Raw genomic sequence first — 25,161 nt, 5'->3', positions numbered from 1 at the left:
AGTGCCATCTAGTGGCCTGTCATGACAACTACAGCTGACTTAAAGGATCTTGGCAGTGCGTGGAACTTTTTCCAAATCCACACCTGAAAATACTGGCAGGTTCCAGGCATCATTCTTGTGTAAATTTAGCCTTAGTAACGTGGTTGTCATATGTCATGAGACATTTTGTACTAATGGGGAAAGTCAAAACCATGTTTATCATGTTATCTTATTTCTTCATGCTCAAAAATAACAACCGTGGTCAACTCGATTGTCTGGCCTCCTCTCTATGTTTTGGGTTGTTTTTTTGGGCTCACTTGAAGCCAAACTTCCAGTTGTATCACAATTCTAAAGCAGTAAGAAAGTCTATTTTTGATGAATGAAAAGAAACTTGTCCTGTTGAACTGTACTTCCACCAATTTCACTCTTTTTTTTCTGAGTTTGGTCTTTGGGTGAAGTAAAAGAGCTCCCTTCATCCTTTTCTCTGTTACCAAAATCCAGATAGACATTCATTTAAGATATTTTGATTAGAATTGTCTTTTCTTCCAATACAACAACCAATTATCTCTTTTCGACTGTAGACTGTCATGTTCTGCGATTCCAGAAGAGATGCTATTATCAGCATACAGTAGTGCATTTCAGTTTTAAATAGGCGTGCTTCTAAAAGTTCTTTTTTCTGACAGAAGACTTTGTTTTGAAGTTTCTGGAGAGGCTGGTATTATGTATTTTTTTTAAGTTACTTTCGACATATGCCCGCCCTTTAAAAAGCTGTAATGCACCAATTATTAGTGACAGGAAAGATATTTGTTTTTACAGTGTCCGTTTACGGCCAACATTTCAAGAGAATATCTTGTATTTCTATATTCCCAGATTTTCTGCCTTGTTTTTTTTTTTTTCTTTTTCCCGTCATGTTTTTATTCATAGAGTCCACATATCTGTCTCCTCAGTGCCTGACCTCGGTTCAGCTCTCTGAGGCAGTGGCTCATTATTTCGGACCCTGGTGGCTGGGGACACGCTGCGGTTCCTTATTCTGGTTCCTCTTTTAGATTACATAGACTGTGCAAAGTGCCATTGCTGGCCATATTAATTGCTTATAAATCATGGCATGCTAAGCCAGCCTTTACGAACCCGAGGCGGGGGGGGGAACAATCAAGCAGACTTTAGAGTTTTTCGGTTTGACATCATGCGCCAGCAGGGCAGCATGGCGGCAAAATAGATTAAATCTCAAGGTTATTCAGCATGAGATGAGGCTGATTGTGGTTTTAATCGGTTCACTCGGCTTTATCATTAATGAGCTCTTCATCATCACATCGCCATAAAACTTAGAGGTGGACTTTAGAAACATTCTCTGTGTGTTAGGCTACCTGTGCTGTAATCACAGGTGTTATTGACTGAGTGTGCAAGAGATTGTATCTCTGAGATCATTTGATCTGAGATCAGCTCTCAAGGCAGCTAATTACTTTTTTCTTTCTTTTTCAAGCATTTTTTTCAACTTTTCCCTCTTAATAATTCTCAAACGTTCACCTTACAATTGTATTTATTTTCCATAAACAAATGTAAAAAAGTGTAAAAGTGACCACAAGGCCGCAGGGAACAGAGTTGCTAACCAGTCATGACGTTGCATGTGGAACGTTGAACGCAACACAGAGGGTAATACAAGGCAAAACGAGACAAAGAGAGCGACAACAACGTCTGCAGGTGGAATTTGAATTCATAAAGGGAAATTTTATGCATTGATTTATCCAGTAAGAAGGAGGGAGGAAGGAGAAATGTTGTCTGCTGGCAGTAGCTTGGAGACTTTCATGAAACAGGCTCTCAATGGAGAAATTTATCACAGTGGAAGATGGCTGCTTCTGACAAAGTCTGTATTTTTAAATACTAGTTTTAGGTTATTAGTTGAGACGGGATCTGTTGCTGGACTCCAGTTTTATGCTGCATACAGTTTTATGAGACATTTGAACATTAGCACACTGTTATGGTCTGGCTCTTAAACCATAACAAATAAAAGGGAAGCAACGCATGGGATAACTTAAAAGGGAATTTATTTAATAAAAATCCTAACTGATTGGGGAAGGAAGGGAGAAAGGGGAGAGAGTGGCAGGGAGACAGAAAGAATGAGCTGCTTAGTCAGAGAAAGTGGTGCATCTTAAGGTGGATCTGACGTCATCAGGAGACACTAGCCAGCTGCCTCCACTTCCAATCAGCACCAATTAAGGAGTCCAAAACATGGATGTTAGAGACCCAAAGGAAAAGGCCTTGGGCTGTAACAACACTAAACAGCTCTTCAAGGTATTTTCTTACCTGATAAACGTAATTGTCAGGTGCAGATGCCTCGGTGGTCTTGCTGTTGACTGGCTACCTGACGCAGCCACGGTGTTATCTGTGCAGTGTCATTATCCTTCAGCTTTAGGTTATTCTGTCTGTTAAAACTAAGTGTGCATTCACACCATCCCTGTTTGGTTTGGTTTTATCGAAATCAAGTCTAGAAAGTCCAGTTTGTTTGGGGAGGTGTGAATGCCCAACTGAACTCTGACACGGACCACAAAGGTCAACTGAAAATGAGCTAGTTCTCCCTAAAAACTTCGGTCTCGGTTCGGTTGAACTCTGGTTCTAAGTGGACCGGAGATGAGCAGGAAGCATTCTGGGTAAAAACAACCTAAACTAGCACAAGAGTCTAGCGCTGGCCTGAGAAATCATGATCTTTTAGCAAAGACAAGACAGAAGTCCACTAAAATCTGATGTCACTCCATTTTTATTTACATTTTATGAAGAAGGAAGCTGCGCTCTTGTCTTCAGATTTTTTTGTGTCATTTCCTTCGGTGGATCCTTGTACAGTGCCACCACAGGTGAGGAGGGGGACAGGGTTCTCGAAGGGTTTGGCTTATTTTACACAATTCAGTGTGAAAGACAACCGGACCAGCTGAAATTGTAACAAAGCGTAATCAAACCCAGTCTACCGGACTATCAGGTGTGAAAACGCCCTAACAATCATAACCAAATATTGACCACACTTTTAATATATTCCTGATAAAAATGCATTTTTTGTCAAACAAAAAGACAATCTTCTCTCTAATTATTATGAAATTCCCAAAAGCATCATTCTGATATGGTGGCACCTTCCTACTTTAATCAAAAGGCAGTTTTTGGAAAACAAAAGTGGATTTAAAAACCTTATCTGTTTTGAAAAATAGTATAAAAACAGACTGAATTATTTATGCTTTACACTTAAAAAATAATTATGCATTCTATGTCTCTAAAACACATTTGCAATTTAAACAGCAACGCATCTGATCACTTTTTGCAATCAGCTTCTCCTGCATATTACCATAAGTATGAGGAGATAAAACTAGGCTAATACATCGTGCACACTGCTGCTAGGATTTGTCAGCGTTTCCCTTTGAGCGATAAACCCTCACAGAGGGCTTCGAGTTTGGTTTCTGCAGCCCTTTAGAGAACATTCTGATAGACGTGTTCTTGCTTTAAAAAAAAAAAAAAAAAAAAGGCACAATGCAAAACAAAATCCAGACATCTGGAACAGAAACGTTTGCTTGACTTCACAGCCGCTGCTTAAATGCTCACCAGTCACAGAGGAAATAATATTTTAGAGCTTTAAGATAAAGTCCATCCATTAGACGCTGATGGAGTTTGGATGATACACTGGAGCCGCCAGCTTGATAACGTTTTTGTAAATTGCTAATGACGATGATGTTAATGGAGACCATTAATGCTGTACAGTCTGCAGTTCTTTGGCTTTTTTTTTTTTTAACTCCAAACTGAACTACAAACAGATTTGACAACAACACTATGACTCTTCACTCACTCCCCCAGATGTTAAACAGCAGCTGCAGATTTGTAAGGAGAGAGCAGAGAAATGACACTAGATTTAGATTCAGAACAGTGGCGATGGAAAGATGCATTTCAGTTTACGGTGTCAGTTTGACAGTGAGATAAAACGATCTGAATCTCTTTCTGCATTTCAAAGAACTTAGAAAGACATAATGATGAAGTGATATGGGATTCAATAAGCTGATGTGTATTTTTGTGTATTTGAAAATGTCTGTAATAATCTGAGCTGAATAACTAATGTTCTCTTTATGTGAACAGGGGGCAGGGATTATTGTCTGCTCCTTTTCATTCATGATTTGTTTTAGTTGTTACATGAACTAATGGATAATGAATACTTTTATAGTCCAGGTAAACAGTGCAAAGATGTTCTCACCTAATATTTGCAGAAACAGGCAGACGCTTTTCCAACTTGTAAACCACAATTGTGTTTGTAACATGAATTTGAATCCTCTTTATTTTTGTTTTAACATCTAAATTGTTCTTTGGGGGAAATGATGGAATCAGAAGCCACTTTATTAACCACTTTAATAAGATCAGCACAGAATGGGATAAATCTGTTCTCAGCTCTGACATTTTAAACCTGAGCAAAAGTTACTTTGGGTTTTAATTGCAAGTTAAAATCAATAGAGTCCAATCTGTGGATCAGAGGTTATTTCCTGCAATAATAACATTCTGAACAAGCTCACCCTTCTAGAATAGAATAGAATAGAATAGAATAGAATAGAATAGAAGTACTTTATTCATCCCAACAGGGATACTGTGCAGTTGCAGCATACACATACACACAGATCAAATTACAATATGAAAAATAAAATAAAAATAAGATAAATGCATAAAATATAAAATGTAAGATGTAAGATCCCACATACAACCAAACTCGCATTATGAGTGTGAGTGAATTAATTTTAAAGTTGCAAAATCACACATGACTTTCAGTTTCTTTAGCCAGTTTTAGTATTCTGCCATATTGTCGCATTATGCATGACGCAAAATTCTTTATTAATCTGACTAGGCCTGTCATAACAAATTTTGCTGCATGATAAATTGTTCCAGAAATTATTGAGATAAACAGTAACATTGTTTTGAGACCATTTTCATATAATACATTGATAAAGGCACAATAATGCAAGTTTAGTCTCTCAAAGAACAAAAAACATTAATTTTGTGCAGAGCACTAAACACTGGAACTGGACGATATTCTAAAAACCCAAAACACAACAACCAAAAACAAAAAATAAAATGGAAATAAAAACCACACACGAATAAAATACATTATGACGACTCTGTAAAGAAAATTTCCCTTCAGAAAATATTAATCATCAGAATGGAAATTATCGAGCTAATTTTAGTTTATCAAGCAATTATTGATTAACTGATTAGTTGCTAACAAACAATTAAGCAATTTGAAATTCATTGATTGCAACTAATAAATTCCTATTTTTAAAGCGACCTTACGCCCCCGTAGGCTATACCGCCCCAGGCAGTGAGCCATATAAGTGTTTTTTTTAATTTTATTTCCCCATTATTGACCACTTTGTGTTGGTCTGTGACATAAAATCCTGATTAAATTCCCTGCAGTTTGCAGCTGTAATGTGACAAATGGTGACAAAGGGTACGTTTACAAGGCACAAAGGTTTATGCGTTAGGTTGGGTTATTGTAGGAGACGTGACTCCTCAGTCTGTGACGGTTTCATGTTGTAGCTTCAAAAGTCTCTAAATGAGTATTTTTCCGTCCTCGACTCAATGCATGGGTAGTTTCTGTATGTGTTTGAGTCGGCCTAAAAGGAATATGAGATGTGACGCCACTGAAAAGAGTCACTGAATTATAGCAACACCTTTAAAATGCTCACTTTGTCCAGCTGAAAGCGCCAACCTCCTGAGGTAGCACAACACACACATGCGCACACACACGCACACACATGCGCACACACACGCACGCACGCACGCACACACACACAAAAAGTCAGTAATTTCAAACCCTCTTAAAGCTCCAACCATTTTCTGAAATGTTTCAGGTCTGCTCTCGGCAGGAGATCCGGCTGAACGGAAATATCAGCGCTGAGTGCTTGTAAAGCTCTTGATTATGGAAGTTGGTAAAGCTGTGGAACTCCAGTCCTCCAGTCTCCTGAATGTTAGCGCTCACGAAGAACACAAAGAAAAGAAAGAGGAGGCAGCAGGCTGTGGGAGTCACACTCTAAGAGGTTGACTCTTTTTTTTTTCCCCTTTATTTTTAGGGGCCGCTTTGATGCCTGAAAAAAGAAAATGTAAAAGCAATTTTTTTTTCAATTTTAACAAAGAAATGTTTCTACGCTGACACACAACCGCAAAAAAAAGTTGATGTGCATTAATGAAATTAACCTTTAGACATTTTCCGTCACATCGAAGTGATGTTAGCATAGCTTTTTGACGTCTAACTCATTAAGAGTAACACAAATTAACAACCTTATAAATTAATTGATTATTGGTTATCTCCTGGTTGACACGGCGCTCTTGCAGAAGAGGATTACTGGGGAATAAAATAAAATAAAATTACTTTTTTCTCAAAATTCTGACTTTAATCTCAGAAAAGTGAAGACAGAATTATGGGATTAAAGTTAGAATTCTTTTTTTTCTAATTATTTTTTGTACCCTCTTAGCTCTTTTTTTTTTTTAAAGTTTGTTATATTTATTTATTACTGATGTTGAGCACTTTGTTCCAGCTGTGGCTGGTGTTAAAGTGCTTTATAAATAAAGTTTTTGATGATAATGATGATGAGCTTGGTAACTATAACTTTAAAACATTGTCATTTTTTTTCGTTTCCACACCATGATTGTCCATATCTTTTGGTACCGGAAACATTTCCTAGTAACTAAATTGATGAAGGAAATGTGTCACAGTAGAAGTTTTAATGAAAGGATCAACCACAATGAAGAAACCGGAAGGTAGCTTGCAAAAATCCAAAATTAATTGTCTAATGAATATTACAGCCACATCAGTGAAGAGCATTAAAGTATGAATGGCTCTGATACTTCTGATAGTGCATTTAATTAAATTAATGTACAGCAGGGGCCACCTGTTATTAAGACCTGAGGCAAAGGTCGAGTCTTAATTCCAGAGATACAATCTCAACCCCTTTAATGCTCTTTGCACTAAATAAGCTGAAAATAATTCAGTGCTGTTGGCAGAGCCATTTTAAAAATGAATCATGTTGCATTAAATGTGTTATAGTTGGAGTCTATAATTTAACTACTCTTAAAAATGTTGTAAGATCAAGCTGTGACAATTTAATACAGACAAGTTTGCTATTAGAAAAAATGTTTTAAAGTTAAGAGGTTTATCATTAAAGGAGGTCATTATGTAAAATCGACTTTGAGCTTCATATCATGTTATAATGTAATTTTCTGATCGAAAGTGCCATTTTTTGTTTTTCCCCATACTCTTTACAGAGTTTCGGAAAGAGTAGGAGCTTCTTAAAGAGACAGAAATCCAGTTTCAAGGTGTTAAATTGCAAAGTCAAATTTATTTTAGGTTTGAAGTTAAGCTTGTCATGATTTGTAGTATAAGTGAGGTGGTGAGGGAGAACGCAGGGAGGACCCAGGATGAAGATGAAGATGATTTAATAATGAAATAATCCAGACGGAACAGAATTCAAACGGGCCGCACAGGAAGCAACGGGAATGACAGAGATGCACACAAGACGTACACACGACGAGGATCCGACAAGAGACAAAGACAACAGTTGGACTTAAATACACAGGGAGGGTAATCAGTAAACTAGACACAGCTGGAACCAATCAACAGGGAGGACAGGACAGAGACTCACAGGGAAACAGGACTTAACACAGAAAATCTCAAAATAACTACACAGAAAAACACAGATCACAACAATGCTTGATATAAATAACATTTTAATAACAACTGATAGTACTATAGGTACTTGCTTGTGCTATAAAATATCACAATGTGTCTGGAAAATACATAATACTGCCCATTTAAGAAACTTAATTCATTAAAACAGTTGTGTGGTAACATTTTAATGATAATATGTATTTTTTAGTGTATGTAAATTAGTTCTGCTGGAATTTCTCTCACATAGATGTATAGTATATAGTTTCTCACTTAGTTCTTTCAGGTGTATTAGCTACTTGTTTGGGAAAACAGCCTGCTCTGGAACAGGTTAGTTTTCAACCTGTGTTACCATCGCGGCAGACTCGGGTAAAAAGTCAATCAGCTTTGTGATCCTGAAAATCCCCAGCAGAACTTTAAAGTTCCTGATAAGTACTGATGTGTAGTTTTGTTTTGTTTTTTCCCCACCAAGTGTTTCTACAGGTCTACTGATTCTTCTTACTTTTATTTGCACTCAGAACCGTCATTGGCAAACTTTCTGATGTTTAATATTTGACAATTAGATTGGTACAATGCATGTGAATACAGACACCAACATTAGCAATTGTCAAAAGTCCAGTGCTGGATCTTGCTCTTTGCTCAATGAGAAGTCATTCCCACGTTATTTTTAAGTCACAGTCAAGGTTATTAATTTATGAAACAGAGGAACAAATTCTCTAAGCTTTCTCTGCACATGATTAAATGGAACCACACAGAGAAAGTGTATTGAGCCAAATGATTAATTAATCACATTAAAACAGAGAGAACAATACTTTTACCTCAGATTATGCTTCAGAATTAAATAACCAGGTATTGTGTCTTTTTGGTGAAGTGTACAAACAATGTAGTTGAAAAAAACAACAACAGATAACCCTGTTTTGGAGAAGAAAAGGCTGTTCAGGAACCCCGGGGGGCACAAAATATTGTTTCTGCCTAAGAAAAACAAGTCGACAGCAGGAAACCTCCAGACCATGACACAATCACAACACCATTATAGACCATGCAATACTGAGACAGGCTTAGTACATCTTTTTTTTTTCTTCCCATCTGAAAACGTTCTGACTCTCACATACCAGGTGCTATCTACGTTTTTTATAACAAAAACTGGCATATGGATTGTTAGGATCTTTAAATATAATGAAATAAATCAAAAGAATTGCAGGTTATTTTTCAGATTCATTTTGTTGTTTTTGTGTCACATGTTCAAGCCAACAAAATGGCTACATATTAAGTATTCATTACTGTAAAGACTTCAGCAGTATAAACTACATATGATATACAAATATTTACCTGTTTATTACGTATAAACAGGTATATATTGCTGGATGCTACAGGCTATATAATGTAAAATAATCACTATAAACAAGCAATAACTATGAACTATGAATATGTAAAAGAAGTAGCCCTACTACTTGCGTGTGTGTGTGTATTAGGATCTGTAGATGTTTGAACTTTTAGTTTCATTTCTGTTTGTTTCTTTGCTTTTCCTTTTTTCCTTTTCTGCGATCTCAGCATTTCCCTTGTCAGTTCAGTCAGTCTTGTTTTTGGATTTGTTTATTCAGATGAATGTTTCTTTCTGTTTACTGATTTATTAGATTTAGGTTTCTTTCCCCTCTCCTCATTTCTCTTGGTCTTGTTTATTTTGTTTTCCTCCTCACTCTCTACCATCCTGCTCCCTGATCCCAGCTGCGTCCCTTCACCCGTCATTAGCTCTTCTGGTCACTTCTACCTTTCCCTCAGTATTTAAACTCCTTTTTGCCTTTCACTCACTGCTGGATCACTCCGTTACCAACATGTGCTTTTGTCTGTTTCATTTGATTTTTTCCTGTTCCCTCCTCTGTTGCTCCTGCTTTAGCTAGCTAATTGTAGAAGTTGTTTCTTTGTTTTCATCATTAGATATTTTTTCACTTGGATCCCTGTCTGTGTTTTGGTTCAGTCAAATCACCAGTATGGTAAAAATGAATATGAAAACTAAATATGTCTGAAAATAAATACATATGTTTTATTTGTTGTCAGTTTTGGTAGGATCAGCCCTCCATATAGTTGTGTGGGAATTTGCTTTATATGTGAAACTAACTGCATTTCCATTACAATTTAACGCAAGTATTTGTTGATATTGAACTAATGTTGGGGGCGGGGGGGAATACAACATAATTTTGCAATGGCATTGTTTCCATTAAATAAAAAATGTAATTGAAATCACACATGAACAAGCTGTTCACACGATAAGTCATTAAAAATCATGGCAGTGACGGATGTAAACAGTTAAATGAGATATATTCATAATTCGGCCATGGTGCTCATTATCTATCAGCCATCATAGGAAACGTTGGCATCTCATTCAGACAATGGAGCATCAAGCTGTTCATACTTGTGTGCGGCTACCTATGTGGCGTTTTGAGTAAATTGTAGTCGGCCATTTTACAGAAAAGCTATGGATTGGATGCTGTTTGAATGACACACAACTTTTTATGAACTGTGATGTTGTGAGAGCTCTGGTGGAGTCAGCTGCATATGTTAGAAAAAAACAAAACATCATCCTCATGCTACTTCCTGTCATTGTCTTTGTCATTTTCCCCAGTAGTAACATCCGGTTGTTGATCCCGTGTCTCTTGTGATGCAAAATACATCTATTTCGATAAAAAACCCACCTCATCCCAGCACAAAAACTTTCTATTGAAAAAGATGAGATGTTTCAAAATTAGCTTGTTTCTGTTTAGCATATCTTCAATTTGAGCAATTATTTGATTGATGGAAACACAGTTAGTGTTTCACTTCAACTGTTTGCAGTTTAGATATGGGTGGTTTAAGTTAAGTTAGGTGTATATTTATTGATGGTTTCGGATGCAGCGGGGAACATGAGCTCGCCGTCCCAATTATTATTCTCAGCCATCTCTCTCTGAGATGTTTCTACACTCCCTTTGACTCTTCGAGCCTCTGCTCTCAGCACAGCCACGCTTTGTGCATTTTTATTTGCCTTTACAAGCAAACGGAGACGTTTCCGCACGTAAATGTGAGAGGACGAGCTTGCCGAGCGGAATAAGTTGACTGAACAAGTTTTACTTCATCTGCGTAAGCATCTGAGGCAAAGAGCTGCCCTCCAACGCAGATCCGTCAGGGTGACGTGGCGTCGGGTGTGGAGGCGGACCTGTTCCTGCTTAATGTCATGAAGCCGGAAGTACAACAGTCACACATGACTCGGTTCTTCCCAAAAGATTTCTTAAAATCCCGCAGAAGTACATTTTGTCATTTCTGCACAGTTGGCTTTGACATGTAGAAGTTGTAACAGATGATAATGGAGGTACGTTTTGTTCCCTTTTCCACCAGTAATGGCTCCTTTTAATGGCATTTCAAACTTATGCTTAGATCTGAAAAGGAAAACTGTTCCACAGCTGTGCATAGTTTATTAATGGTGAAAAAAAGTTAAGTGACTGGTAGAAAGCTGAAAAATAAATATTATGTTTTTCACTCTTGTTTTCATTTTGTGGCCTGTTGTCTCTAGAGCAATTCAGTGACATTTTACCAGTGACAAACATGAAGCTTGTAAGTCCCCTGGAGTTTATCAAGCTTGTTTAATTAGAGCCAAACATTATTAGCTGTGTGATGCCACTGGACCTACAAATAAATACAGACAGTCTAATTAGCAGAACAAGAACATTTCGCTTGTTTTGGGGAAATAAACACACCTGCTGACTTAGTTAAGTCGGACCAGAAGATTTGTGTAAATGCTCCATGATTTTTGTTAGTTTTACTTCAAGCCATCTTGTTTTTGCACTGATTGAGTTTTGTGAGGAAAGTCGATTAAATCATAAAAAGAGAAAGAAAGTCATTTTTGGTCAATGTGTATGTATCATATTTACTTGATAAACAAAAACAATAGAAAATCAAAAATGTGTGTGCATTGATTTCTAAATGAAGTGTAAAAATAATATCATCAAAGCAAAATAATTTTTTTACTGTACAGTTGAGAAACTACAATATAAAAATAAAATTTTAAGAGGGAATCGATCATCGTTCTTACCATGCTATATCGATATTTTATCAAACCACTCACCTCTAGATAGCACACCACTTTGTCAAACAACTAGAGAAAATTATGCATCATAAGAACAGAATGAAAACAAAATTTAAAACCTTGCTACACCTTTGACTCACATGCTCGTAACTCTCACTGAATCAAAGATTAATTTAGCTATATTGCCTTTTCATTTTTAGGCTTTTTTTTTTTGACCAACGGCTATTTTTCTCTTAATTTCCAACTCTAATATTGTGTCTTATGCATTTTCTGAATTGACAGAGACATAGAGTAACTCCTTTTGACATTCACTTCGCTAATCCAATTCTCCAAAAGCTCACAGACCCAACGCTGCGTTTGGTTTTCTTTCGCAGCATAAAACCATACAGGTGATTTTATTTTTTTCTCATCTCTTATAAATGTTAATTGAAAAAGTGTCACAACTCTTTACTTTATTTGACTCTTTAGAGCAAATTGACCTCTCGGCTGAAAAGCAGCAGTCCACAGGGAGTAAATGTTTTGACTCTCAGTGCGTCTCTGTAACCTTGGCTTGGTTCTTATGACACCCTTTACGGTTCTCCTCCTCAGACAACATTTTATATATAGTTTCCTGTTGCAGGCAGATTTTTTTGTCCTTCTCATACTGTGTATTTATTTCCGCTGCTGAGCATACCAGGGCCACTGTGAAGCTGAGTATCTGGCCCAAGGACACTTAGATGCTGAAGAGGCCGGAAATCGAAAGAGCTGACCTTCTGATTGATGGATAGCAACTGGGCAATTGAATTCATAGGGAGTCCTTTTCGCTTTGATCTAATGCTGAACAATTCAAGACAATCCAAGGATGGAGAGAGTGACCAAGCTATGAAAAGTAACCTTCCCTTTTTATTCCCCAATAAAAAACAGATAAACTCCTTAAAATCTCCATACAGAGTGTTGGCTGCACTTTCTGGTATTTGTGGGTTTACTTTACTCAAACCAAAGATTGTTTTTCTTGAAAGTAAAAGCTGAATTTATGTTAAGGCTTTTTACAGATCTTTAGTCAACAAGTTTTCCATACCAACTAATTTTAGCTCTAAATGCTGCCTTTTTGTTAATACAGTAGAGTGATGGTGACAAGATGGCTGCTCAAAGAAACTCTGGGCAAAGTCATCTCTTTACCTTTATTCTCACAATGTGTGTTTTTCTTGGTGTATGCTTGTACTTTGACATGTTAGTGAAGACATAATCTGAGCTTGTTTGTGTTTTATGGTGAGTCCGGTAGACTGTGTTCGACTGGGGACCAAAACTAGGCCTGTCATGATAACACATTTTGTTGGAATTAATTTTGTTCCAGGAATTAATATGACAAAAAATATTATTTTAAACTAATAAAATAATACTCTCAAAGGTCAAAGGAACTTTAATTTTTAGAGAATATTTTAACACTGCTACTGGGAAACATTTTAAATATCCAAAATAAAATAAAAAACAAAGCAAGTGAAACAGGTTTTTAAACAATAATGAAAATGGATTATGGGGTCTCTAACTAAAATTGCATTTTTATAAATGTTGAATGTTTAGTTTAGACACGGAAAAGAGGTCAAAGTGGCAGCTGGGACTGTTATCTAAAAATAACTTAAACAAAAGACATTCAAAATAAATATAGGGTATCAAATGTTTGCAGTAATTTCAAAATGGCAGCTTCTCAATATTTAAGAGGAGCATTTCTTTAATGACTGTTTACTGTAAATTATCAAGCTCATTTTAATTTAGCATGCAAATAATCTATTTATTGCTTATTGTGACAGGCCTAACCAAAGCATTGGTTACATGTTTCAGCTGGTGCAGTTCGCTTTCACACTGCACTGTCAAATGTAACATAGGATGTTTTTACCCAGAATGCCCTGCGCTAAAATCCACTTCCTGCTTTTGAAGGGTTTTTAGGGAGACCAGAGTTTGCTTTTTTTCTCTCTTTTAATCAGTGTTCACACTTCCCCAATTGAAACGGACGAAATGGGCTAACTTGAATCCACTAGTCATTGATATATTATTACATCAATTTTGTACATGAATATAACCATGTACCTTTAGCTTCCTGTTGATGGAGAACATCTTCAATAAAAGATGTTGTTTTAAAGATAACACTAACTTTGCATGTCTCAAATGATTCCCAGCCTTTGTTTTGAGTTAATAGCTCATTAAAAACTAGCGCTCTGCTAAGCTGGAACTCCGTTTCTCTAAAACTTCCTGATTCCACGTTAACTCACTTCCACCGTTTCCTTTCTCAGCCTGAACCCGTACAGCTACGACGAGAGCTGCGTGTCGAGCAGCGTGGACCACCTGCCTCTGGCGGCGCTTCCGCTCCTCGCCATCGTGTCCCCGCGCTACCAGGACGCCGTGGCGACCGTCATCAACCGAGCCAACCAGGTCTACCACAGCTTTCTGCAGTCTGAGGACGGCCAGGGATTTAGCGGCCAGGTCTGTTGTTTCCTCTTTTGTTTTTAAAGGAGAACGGAGCGTCATGATGTCACATCGGTGAAGTAGAGAAGCAAAAATAATTTATCAGAGGACTGCGTAGTCTACGGCTTGTTCAGAGGCATCACTTTTTACCTCCTGCACTGGGCTCGTCATAACAAGTTTAATTGTCAAGTGAGGCAATGAGTTCTGAGGTTTAAGCTTTGAGAAGTGAATCATTTTTGTCCAGCATTAATCATGAAAAGCAGAGTCATTTTGTTAAGTAAGCTAGCTTAGAAATGAAAAGTAGTGTTGAATATGGGAGGGTTTCTCCCCCCACTCTCCAGCGTTTCATTACTACTGTTTATCCCCGGCTTTGGGTTTTATTTTAAAATGACATAATACTCATAACTTGTTAGCACACGAATTAAGAGCTGAAAGCCGTCTAGATGAATCATAAAAAGCCCCAACAAGTGTCTTTTAGTGACGATAATTACACTGATATTTATTTATTTTTGTGGCTGAAAGAATATGCTAGATTAATCAGTTTTGACTTCCTCTGATTTTCTTTTTGTCTGAGTCTAAAATGAATAAATTCCATATCTTGTCCTTTCCTCCTGCTGCTAATATAATTTCTCCCTGAAGTTGAGCAGTAATTATCTCTCCCGTGACGATGACGTTTCCCGCTCTGATTATTTGTGCACTTAATCGACAAAGCAAACACGGGTTTAAAAAAGGAGTTGTAACGCTAACGCATTAGTGCTGCGTTAAAAGAACGAGAAGAACAGAGGAAATCTGGACCAGAGCTTCGTTCGCTGGTGTTTTAACACACAGTTTTATTCACTGCAGATTAACTTAAGTAACTTAAATGCAGCTTCACTCACAAGAAATATGTGGCATTTTTGCACAATATGTTAAAATAAAATTAGAGAACGTTCTTTCGACAAGAAGATAATTCTGTTGATTTCTAAGTTGATTAATTGATTTTCATCTTAAATGTAAAATGTAAATATGTATAAATGTATATAAGTGAAGAGTTTTAGCCTAATTACTGCTCTGAGGGTGTTGATCTTTCAGCAAAATGGGCTTTTTTTGATTTTGTATGCTCCAGCTAACGATTAATCAATTACTAAATTAGTTCATGGTTATTGATTAATCACGATTAATCGTTTCAGCCCTATCATATTCTGTATGTCTTTGTGACCCTCCATGCACTCGTCCTCCTCCTCTTCAGCTGTCTTCCTGTTGAGACCGTCACCGACTGAAGAGAGGTGCTTGAACTTGTGTCTGTGTGTGTGTGTGTGTGTGTGTCCTGTGAGCAGGTTTGCCTGATGGGCGACTGCGTGGGCGGAGTGCTGTGCTTTGACGCTTTGTGCTTCAGCAACCACCCGAGGCCCGGCAGCCCCAACAGCAGCAGCAGGAACAACAGCACAGAGAGCCTGAAGGTAGGGCCTCAGCGCTTCAGCGATGACACACCCATGATGCATCGCTTTGTGTCTCTGTGTGTGTGTGCGTTTGTTTGTAGTACCTTGTGGGGACGATTTTCCTGACATATACTACGTTGTGGGGACCACCTGCTCCTTGTGGGGACCGGAGCCTGGTCCCCACAAGGGGAAACCTTGTTTTTGGGTCAGGGGTCAGATTTAGGGCTAAGATATGAATTGAGTTTTGGTTAGGGTTAGGGTTAGGTATGGGATGGTTAGGGTTAGGAAAAGGGTAAAGGTAAGGTTTAGGCTGTAGAAATGAATGGAAGTCAATGGAAAGTCCCCACAAAGATATCAACACAAACGTGTGTGTGTGTGTGTGTGTGTGCGTGTGTGTGCGTGTGTGTGTGTGTGTGTGAGGGGAACTGAAAGAGCTGATGAAAGAAAATTTTCCCTGGCACCGCATGATTACAGAATCATGATCAAGATTACATGCTTTTGTTGTTTCTCGTATTCATTAGTCGACTAAAAGTGCAGCAGAGAGAACATGCGCGGCTGTGGCAACGTCCTTGGCACAACTTTATTGCTTCCCAGAGAAGCAAAAGCAACTCTGTCTTCATTCTCCCAGTTTGTTTGTTTTTTTAGTTACATCTAGGTCTTTCACAATAACAAATTTTCCTGGACGATATATTTTCCTAGACGTTATTGTGATAAACAATGACATTGTTCTTTTGAGACCATTTTCAAGTAAAGTAGCGATAACGATATAATAATGCAAGAACACATTCTGAAATATTAAGAAGCTTTAAATTATGATAAACACTTAACACTGGAACTAGAAGACATTTTAAATATTCAAAATAAACAAATAACAAAAATAAAGTGAATTATGAATCTCTGTAAACAAAATTGTCCTTGAGGATTGGGCTAGTTGAGACCAAAACACCAGACTGAAGACTTTTGTCATCCAGTTTTTGGTAGAATAAAAGAGAGAAAAGAAAAAAAGATAAATCATATAGATGTAAATTCTTAAGCTTTTTTTAATTTACCATGTGATTTATTGATTTATTGCTTATTGTGACGGGCCTACCTACATAGTTACATTGCTATTCTACAGTGGTTTTAATACTAGTGCCTAGTATTTTATTCCCCCAACAACACGGGGGAATAAAAGATGAAGTGAAATCTGAATGTGTTGCTCACAATTTGTTTTCTGTTTCTGGTTTTTGTAGCCCCTGTGTGTCTGTGTGTGTGTAAAATATTAATCCAAACATTAGTGTTGAACTGCTTCACTAAAGCTGCTTGTGCTTCATGTTTTCCCTCCTGGTAATGCGCTGCATGCTCACCGCTGAAATATTCACTCGTGCTCAGACACGCTGTCTCCATCTGACATGTTGGCGGTTCACCTGGGAAAGTGCGTCGGTTCCCATCAGGTCACGCCAGCCTCCGGTCCCATCTGGAGGCTCTTGTGTTGACTTTCTCCTCCTTCGCCTCAGGACAACACGGGCCGGCTGCGGGAGTCGAGTCCCGGCCTGAGCTCCAGCAAGAGGCTGAGCAAGAGCAACATCGACATCTCTGCTCCCAACGAAGGCCAGGGCGGCCCGTCGCTCAGCCGCAAGCAGAGCGACTCGTACGACGGGGATACCTCTTCCACAGGCCAGCACAACTTTTTTTCCAGGTGGAAAACACGACCCATGTTTTAAGATTTGTCCAATATATAGTTCCTCTGTTTTTTTTTGTTGTTGTTGTTGTTTTGGTCTCACTTGTCTGTTTTGGGTCAGCAGATTTTAACATCAGATCGAGAGAACCAGAGTAAATACAAAAGTTTGTTTTCCAAGCATGGTCTTTGATTGAAAATAAAAAGAAGCAATTAAGCCTTTAAACTTTTATTAAGTTAATATGGGTGTGTTGAAGGGGCGGTATTATAAAAATGTGACTTTTTTGAGCTTTACATCATCTTATAATGTCACTGCCTCAACAAAAACATACCTGTAGGGTTGCCTCTATTTTTTTTCATGCATGTTTGTGAAATCTTTTAATCTCCTGGGAGCCCGGCCGCCATTTCCCATGACTCCATCACTCAACTCCTTCAGACTAGCCAGAAACAATTAGCAAACACCTGGTAGAACTGCACCAGATGTGCGATGTTTCCAGAGACATCATCATAATCTATTTTATTTATGGTTTCTGTTGTGTGTGGTTTTTATTTGCATTGTATTGTTTTTAGTTGTTTTTTTTTTGTTTTTTTTGGATATTTAAAATGTCCTCCAGCCCCAGGGTGGAGTGTTCTTTACAAAATTAAAGTTCATTAGTGTTTGAGAGGGCGAACTTGAATTATGAACCCATTATCAAAATATATAATGTAAAACTGCCTCAACACAACAATATTATCATTTATCACAATCATTTATGGGAGAATTTTATCATTCAACAAAGCCTGTTGTCATTACAGACCTGCTGCTGTATCTGCAGCTCGTGTTTCTCTGTTTCTCTGCCCGTTTCAGGCAGTCGAATGGAAACTGGGAACCACTGGTTCATTTGGCCAAGCTTGAATGAGCCTGGAAGAGTTCCAGCTGCCATGTTTACTCTGTCCAAAGAAATGGTTTCAATTCCAGGTTACACGCTCCTCTAGTGCTTACAGCCACCCGAGATAAAGTACTCTTCAGTCTTCAGTCCCATAAATTCCCAGTGATGCCACGAGGTTTATGACGGCAGAGCTGTAACCTTTTAAACTCCCTGTTAACCTGAGCAAGGCTGCATGGAGATTTCCCTCTGCTTCTTCTCTATTTCCTCACAGATCCCTGTAGATAATCTCCTTCACCATGATGGCTAATTAAATATCATTAAATATATTTCTTTGAGCATCAGACTCTGCTTTGTTTCTGATCCTGATTATGGTGAGTTTTAGTTCCGTCTTCCCTGCAGAACTGTTTAAATTCAGCCACAGTGAATGGTTTTTGAGCACCTTTGACTTGTTTGAGGGCACACCACAACATCTTAATCAAGTTTGAATACAGACTTTAACTAGACCGCTCCAAAACGTTCATTCTCCCATCTAACCCGACCTCGCTTGAGCTTTAGTTAACAAATCAAAAACTGGAACATTTCCCTTGATGCTCCACAGGCGTTGCATCATGCTTTTTAGTAAATGTGAGATAGGCCACGGTGTTCTTCTTCTTCTGTTTTTTAGTCAGCGGCGCTCTTTGACTTTGAACTCTCAGTAGGATATCATTTATTATTATTATTATTATTTTAGATTTTGTCATGTAATTATCACATTTATACAGTGTATTATGTTTGTATAATACATTATCACAGTTTTACAATAGCATTATCAAGTTTATGCAATATATTATCAAATGTGTACAATATAATTATCACATTCATGCAGTGTCATCTTTGCATAATATAACATTTTTACAATAATTTTATCAAGTTCGTACAATGTAATTCTCACATTTATACATTATATTCATGTAATATATTATCACATTTTTACAATACAATTATGCAGTTTACACAATATAATTATCACAGTTACACATTATTGCATATACTTTTTATACATGTTTATGCAATATATTTATCATGTTTGTTCACTATAATCATCATGTTATTATGAGACGGTGTTAAAAACTTCTTGTCCTCCCTGACAGCAGTAATCTTCCATACAGAACCCCTCAAAAATACTGAAACCCAAGAAAACCAAAGTGTAAACTGAATACAAACTGAAGTGTAAAATGTAAACATGAGTTTGTATTTTTAGTTAATGCCAGGAGTGGAGAAGATTCCCTTACCTGCTGCAATAATCTTTGCTACAGTCCATGTCATGTTTATCCAAAAGAAAATACTGCAGCAAATTAGATTTGCTTCCTCTAAAATTGAAAGAAGATTGTAACAGTAACAATGTTCCACTGCAGTAAAAAAAAAAGAAAAAGAAAAGAAGTAAAAAGGGTGCAGAAGTGGGTATGAGAGAACACAGAAGCTAAAACAGCTGCAGAAAGCAATCAAAGGGCCATTGATTTGGCTTCAGCAGATAGCTGGAGACTGCTAGCTAATCCTCCCTCCACATGTAGGACTTAATGGGGAAATGTTGGCCGGCTGCTAAAGCCCAGGGATGGAGCTGGTCGGCATGCCGACATGGCGGTGACCGACTGGACTGTTCAAACAGCTGTCGGCGCGGAGCGGCCTGTGAAGGCTGAGTCATAAAGGCTCGGTGCCGACAGCTACTACCACACGATAAAACCAACACAAAAACATCTGAATCAGGGCAAAGAAAAAGGATTATTGGCTCATCCGAGTCAAGACAGAGAAATTGAATTTGAATATTCTGCATAGGCTTTATCGATTTTTAACATTTCAGATTAATCCTGGACAAATTTCTGGTAGCTGTATAGAAAATCAACAACACAGACGTTTTCCTGTGTTACTATAAATTGTTTTTTTTTTTTTTGCTTGTTTTTTTGTTCTCCATGGTCCAGTTTGATGAAGGAGGGTGTAGAGGTACGCGGTGGCAGCAGCACCAGTCTGGTGTTGAATCCAGGCCGCTTCGACTTTGAGGTGTCGGACTGTTTCCTGTTGGGCTGCCCTCTGGGATTGGTGCTGGCCATGAGACGCACGGTGCTGCCCGCTATTCACGGTAAGAACCACAACCATGTACCACATAAAACATTGCATTCTGCTTTCATTTAAACTCTGTTTGCAGTAGAACAAAAGGGAGTCCTACTTTCCCTTGCAGACATGAAGGACTGAAATGGATTTTCTTATTGAGAATTGTTGCCATTATGTTCTGGAAACCCGGTTGGTGAACTCTAGTGCGCAAAAATCTTAAGTAGATTTTCAAAATGGACTAAAATCTGATTTGTTAGCCTGATGTTCGCCGTGTTTGTTACAGTCTGGAAAGTGATAGAATTTGATTGAAATATTTTCCACTTCTAAAAAACAAAGAGAATAAAACAAAATTGAGTATAAAACATATTTCCATCCATCCACACATACACTGAACTTCATTTCATTAGAGTGAAACAGACTCGCTCTCTAAGTAAGATACACGTTTAAAATTACCTGCCTCAGTGTGTCCTATTTAAAAACTCTTAAAAAACTTTAAATTGATGTATCTAAAATTAAGATCTTAAAATATCTTAAATTCTTTTGAAAAATATAGGTTGGGCTTAAATATGTCAATTACAGGTCTTACATTTTGGGATGACTGGATTTTATAACCTCATATGTAGTTTCTTTTTTTCTTGCGCGTCTTTTCTATGTGGCAGAAGTCTGAGGCGCGTTCTGTGTTATAACATGCTGCTAGCAGCTAGTCAACGGTTCATAACTAGCTGCTAGTACACCCTTGCTAGCTAGCTGTCTTTTATGCGTTTGTTGTACACAGGTGCATATATCACCAGTTGGGTTGACAATGTTTGTGTTTGCCAGTGGCACACTTCTTTTGCCAGCCCGTATGAGCCAACAAGATCCGCCAATCATAAACATTTCAAGCTGGCATGGTCTTAAAAAGTCTAAAATTTGACTTACTGAATCCTGCCGATAACTTGTACTTGCTATCATACCTCTGCTGTTTTCTCTTCCCCAGTGGGGCAGCTTCGCCCAGCCTGCTCCCAGATCTTCAACCTGTTTTACCCCTCCGATCCTTCAGCCTCCAGGCTGGAGCCGCTGCTGCAGCCTCTTTTCCACAAGCTGCCTCCGTTCGCCGTGCCGCGCTACCAGCGCTACCCTCTTGGAGACGGGCGCTCGCTGCTCATCGGTAAGACCTGGGATTTCATGCTGAAAGAGTCACTTGAAAATGTTGCTTCTTATTCTTGTCTTCTTGCATGATTGCACAATGGGATAAATATTTTTTGGCTATTTTCCTTTCAAAAGTGATGTTAAAAGCTTCAAGGAAATCACTTGGTTGGAGAATTAATTTGAGCTCCGCAGGGATTTAATGACATCCTAATGGGAATTTTTGACGGGTAAACACGTTCACAAATATAGATGGAGGACACACACACAGCCTTAATCCCATCTCTAGTCTGTTTGTGCGGCAGAGGCAGAGCTAAATCCAAGCCTGGAGCCAGAAAAGCCAGAGGTTTGAAGCAATTATACTTGATCTTGCCGGGGTGTGGTACCTTCTGCTTGGCTCTGCTCTGTGAGGACCAGGTAGGAGAGGAAATAGTGCTGCTGTAATCTCCCTGAAAGACTTAGCCGTGCAGACTCAGTCCTTAATGAGTTGCTAAATTTATTTGAAGGATGTTTTAGCCCACTTGTGGGACACAGAGACTCTCTTTAAACAGTAGTTATGATGCATCGCTTTATTCTCTGCCTCTGTAAACACCTACAGACGAAGAAAGTAGGACAGAGTCCAACAATTTATCCTAGCAGACTGCAGCCAACAAAGTCCTGTCTATTAGGATAGGGCTTTGTAATTTTTAAAATAAAATCCTGTTCCTTAGCATGCTGATAATAAAGGTGGTTGACAAAGCAGGTATATGACATAGCATTTTAGGCCTAATCCACACAGCGATCTCTGGGAAAACAGATTTTTGTGTTTTGTCCTCTCGTTCACATAAAAACTTTGTTTAATATCACTAAAAATAATTAATTATAAAAACCCTAACCAAAGTGAAAATTTGCAAAAACTCTGTATTTGTGAGTGTGTACATGGTAAAACAGATATTTAAAGTCCATTACAATATGATTCAAAAAGTGCGCTAATATAACCACACAGCAGCACTGACATGATTCCCAATTAACATTGTCTTGTGTCTTAATAACTTTATATTTTAATATGCTATTCATATCTGTCCATACAAATGGATATCCTGTCGCCATGTTTAATTCCTGAAAGGAAGCTGTGGTTGTTTTGAAGCAATGTGATTAGCTGACAGGTTTTAGCTTTGCGCTACACTGCCCCCTGTGGGTTTGGCATGTTTAAAACAACACTCAGGGGTGGATTTGTGCAGGATGGGACTTTCCTGAAAGCGATCCATTATATGATATTATGTTTTTAAACGTTGTGGTGGAGATATTTGTTTTCATAAAGACCCGCTGCATGTGTACAAGACCTCAGATTATTTACATTATACAACAGCTAAAACATTTCCTCTTCTTTTCACCCATACTTTATTTTATTTTTGCAACATAGTGAATATCCAGAGATGGTATAAAACAAAAACCTTTGACACTATGAATGTTTCTATGGCAGAAAGCATTGGTTTTGCTCCTGCTGTATTCTCTGTTTGTTTTAGCTGAACAGCAGTAGAACATGGTCAGACATTTCTGCTGTGGTTTTTTTTCTAGCATTCTTGATTGATTCAGATGCATTTTCATGAGCCTATTATTTGCTGCCATATTATTTCCAGAAATAAAGCCTTTTTTCCCTAGACCTCACAAAAGAACTTTTAAGCAAGTAAAACTTGTTTAGTTTTCTTCAAATTATTCAAGAATGCACATTTAACAGTTAACAGGCAAAGTGACAGCTGTTGAGGCTGAGCAGCGTTTGTTTTGTTGTTCTGTTTAAATTTCTCTGAGCGTTGCACAGCCAGATGTCCGGGTGAATTTACCTGCATTTCCTCTTCTGGACAGATTGGCAGCTGTCCTAACGTTTCACACTTGTAAATAATTTTTCTCTGCAAAGAAATCATCAGTTCCTTCTCTAAGGTCATTGCTGATGTATTTCCACCTTGGCATCGTGTCAACACACGCATGTTCCGGACCAGCAACCAGGGAAAACTCCTGCTTTCACAGAGGCTGCCACGCCGACGGCGTTCTGATGATCAGTAGGTTTGATTAGAACCACTTGGCTGATTCTGTTGCTCCAGATCTCCCAGGCAGCAGCTATAGGGTCCTTTGTTTGTCACAAGCAGCTTTTCTATTGTGGCTTCATCTGTGTTTTAATAATAATGTGAAATCTATGCGTTTTGCTCAAAATATGGTTTTTCTAGGTTATTGTAAAATAATGATGCACCAAAAAAAAACAATTGGTAAAGCTGCAACAAATGATTATTTTAGTAACCTATTAATCGATTATTCTGACAATTAATCGATTAATTAGATTTAAATAATAGACATTCTGCAGATTTTTCATTTAAGCAATTGAATGCCTTTTTTCAATATTGTATTAGAAATACATTAAAGGATGCAAATAAACAAATTACTTATTTTTTTTATTAAAAAAAATTGCATTTTACTGCATAAAAAGCAAGAACATACCATTACTTTAGTGATCACTTGATGATTTGTAGCAAAGGATACACATTTTTAAAAAATCCTTCTAACATCAGCATGTGAAAAATTCCAACCTTTTTGTTTGACTTATCAATGCAGTTGTAGGAATTGTCTGTCTGTTGATTAATTTTGAATTAACTGATTCATAACAGGTCAGCAAAAAGTGCTCAATGTGAGAGTTTTTTCATTTTTGTTGTTGCTGTTTACAGAAACAGAAAACTATGCCACTTTAGGAGTTAGCATATATTTTAATCTTAAATGCAAATATAAAAACTTATCTTTTGAACAGTTCTGGCTTAATTTCTGCCCTGACTTTAACTTTTTTTGAGTCTTTATACTCAAGTTAACGATTAATCGTTGGTTGATGATTATTTCATTAGAGCTGAAAGATTAATTGTTTCAGCCCTAAATACAAAAAGAAAAAATATTTTACAATGACTTGTTCTTCATGCTGGTACAGTTTGTTCCCTTAATGAACAGCCTGCTTGACTTTCTATCTCTAAATCTGGTTTAATTACTCACTAACGCAGCAACAATGATTCTATCAGTCAGCTGATGTTTGACGCGGCAGATGTTGCTCAAAAGCACAAATCCCATGGGCGATCTTTGCTTTTTTTTTTTTTCTTACCGCCAGTAGAGCCTGCGTACAAACTATATGACACCTTCCTGCTTTCACCTGATTAATTTGGATGCCAAAGATGTTCTTTTTTTCCCCTATTATATTAATTACTTCTTCGCTCAGCCAATCACGTGACACCATGCGTGACGCCTCTCTGAGCCGGCGGTGCAGACAAAGGTTACGGAGCGTAAACAGCAGACAGAGCATCGACTGGCGGCTGTGCCAGGTTTTAATTATAGGTCCGCATCTCGTTTCCATCGATCAGCCGTGTGCCGCTGTCGACTTTGCGTGTGGAATTAAAAAAAAACAACGGGCAGGTGCAGGCGCGCCGCGGAAACTGTGGCGCATGCCACCCGTTTCCTGTTCTGTAATATAGCAATTAGTGCTCATGAAGGCATGGAGTGCCAATCAGGAACGACTTTGACATGAGTTACCGTCGACTGTGCAGCATTTATTATGACGAATGCTGCTGATACGCAGAGGAGGAGACATCTGATATCGATTTTAAGCTGTTAAGCCAGAAGGAAACATGACATGCTACACACATGGCATCAGGGTGGCATCAATCAGTGGTGATTGTTTGGATATTTGTGTTTTAGTGTAAAGGTTACATGTATTTTTTTCTTGTTATTAATAGATGTGGAAGCTGAGAGGATCCTGTTTGGTATGAGTTTTTTTTCCTTCCTCCCTCACAATGTCAGAAATGTTCCCTCACAATCACTTCCACACACATGAATCCTTATTACTGTCATCAGCCGTT

General features: G+C 38.0%; 1 protein-coding gene across 1 annotated transcript in view; it reads left to right on the top strand.

The window, feature by feature from the left end:
* The window catches only part of pitpnm3 (PITPNM family member 3), a 154,447-nt gene that overhangs the window by 104,413 nt on the left and 24,873 nt on the right, over positions 1 to 25,161 (top strand). The window contains exons 6-10 of the mRNA XM_088012065.1: positions 13,973 to 14,162; positions 15,461 to 15,583; positions 17,059 to 17,240; positions 20,044 to 20,201; positions 21,150 to 21,320. Coding sequence (XP_087868191.1) covers positions 13,973 to 14,162; positions 15,461 to 15,583; positions 17,059 to 17,240; positions 20,044 to 20,201; positions 21,150 to 21,320 — 824 coding nt within the window. The remainder of the gene's footprint in view (positions 1 to 13,972; positions 14,163 to 15,460; positions 15,584 to 17,058; positions 17,241 to 20,043; positions 20,202 to 21,149; positions 21,321 to 25,161) is intronic.

Source organism: Poecilia mexicana, unplaced genomic scaffold (assembly GCF_051168715.1).
Source record: "Poecilia mexicana isolate PSO_F unplaced genomic scaffold, ASM5116871v1 scaffold_13, whole genome shotgun sequence".
Lineage (NCBI taxonomy): Eukaryota > Metazoa > Chordata > Actinopteri > Cyprinodontiformes > Poeciliidae > Poecilia > Poecilia mexicana.
This window is presented reverse-complemented; position numbering and strand designations above follow the sequence as displayed.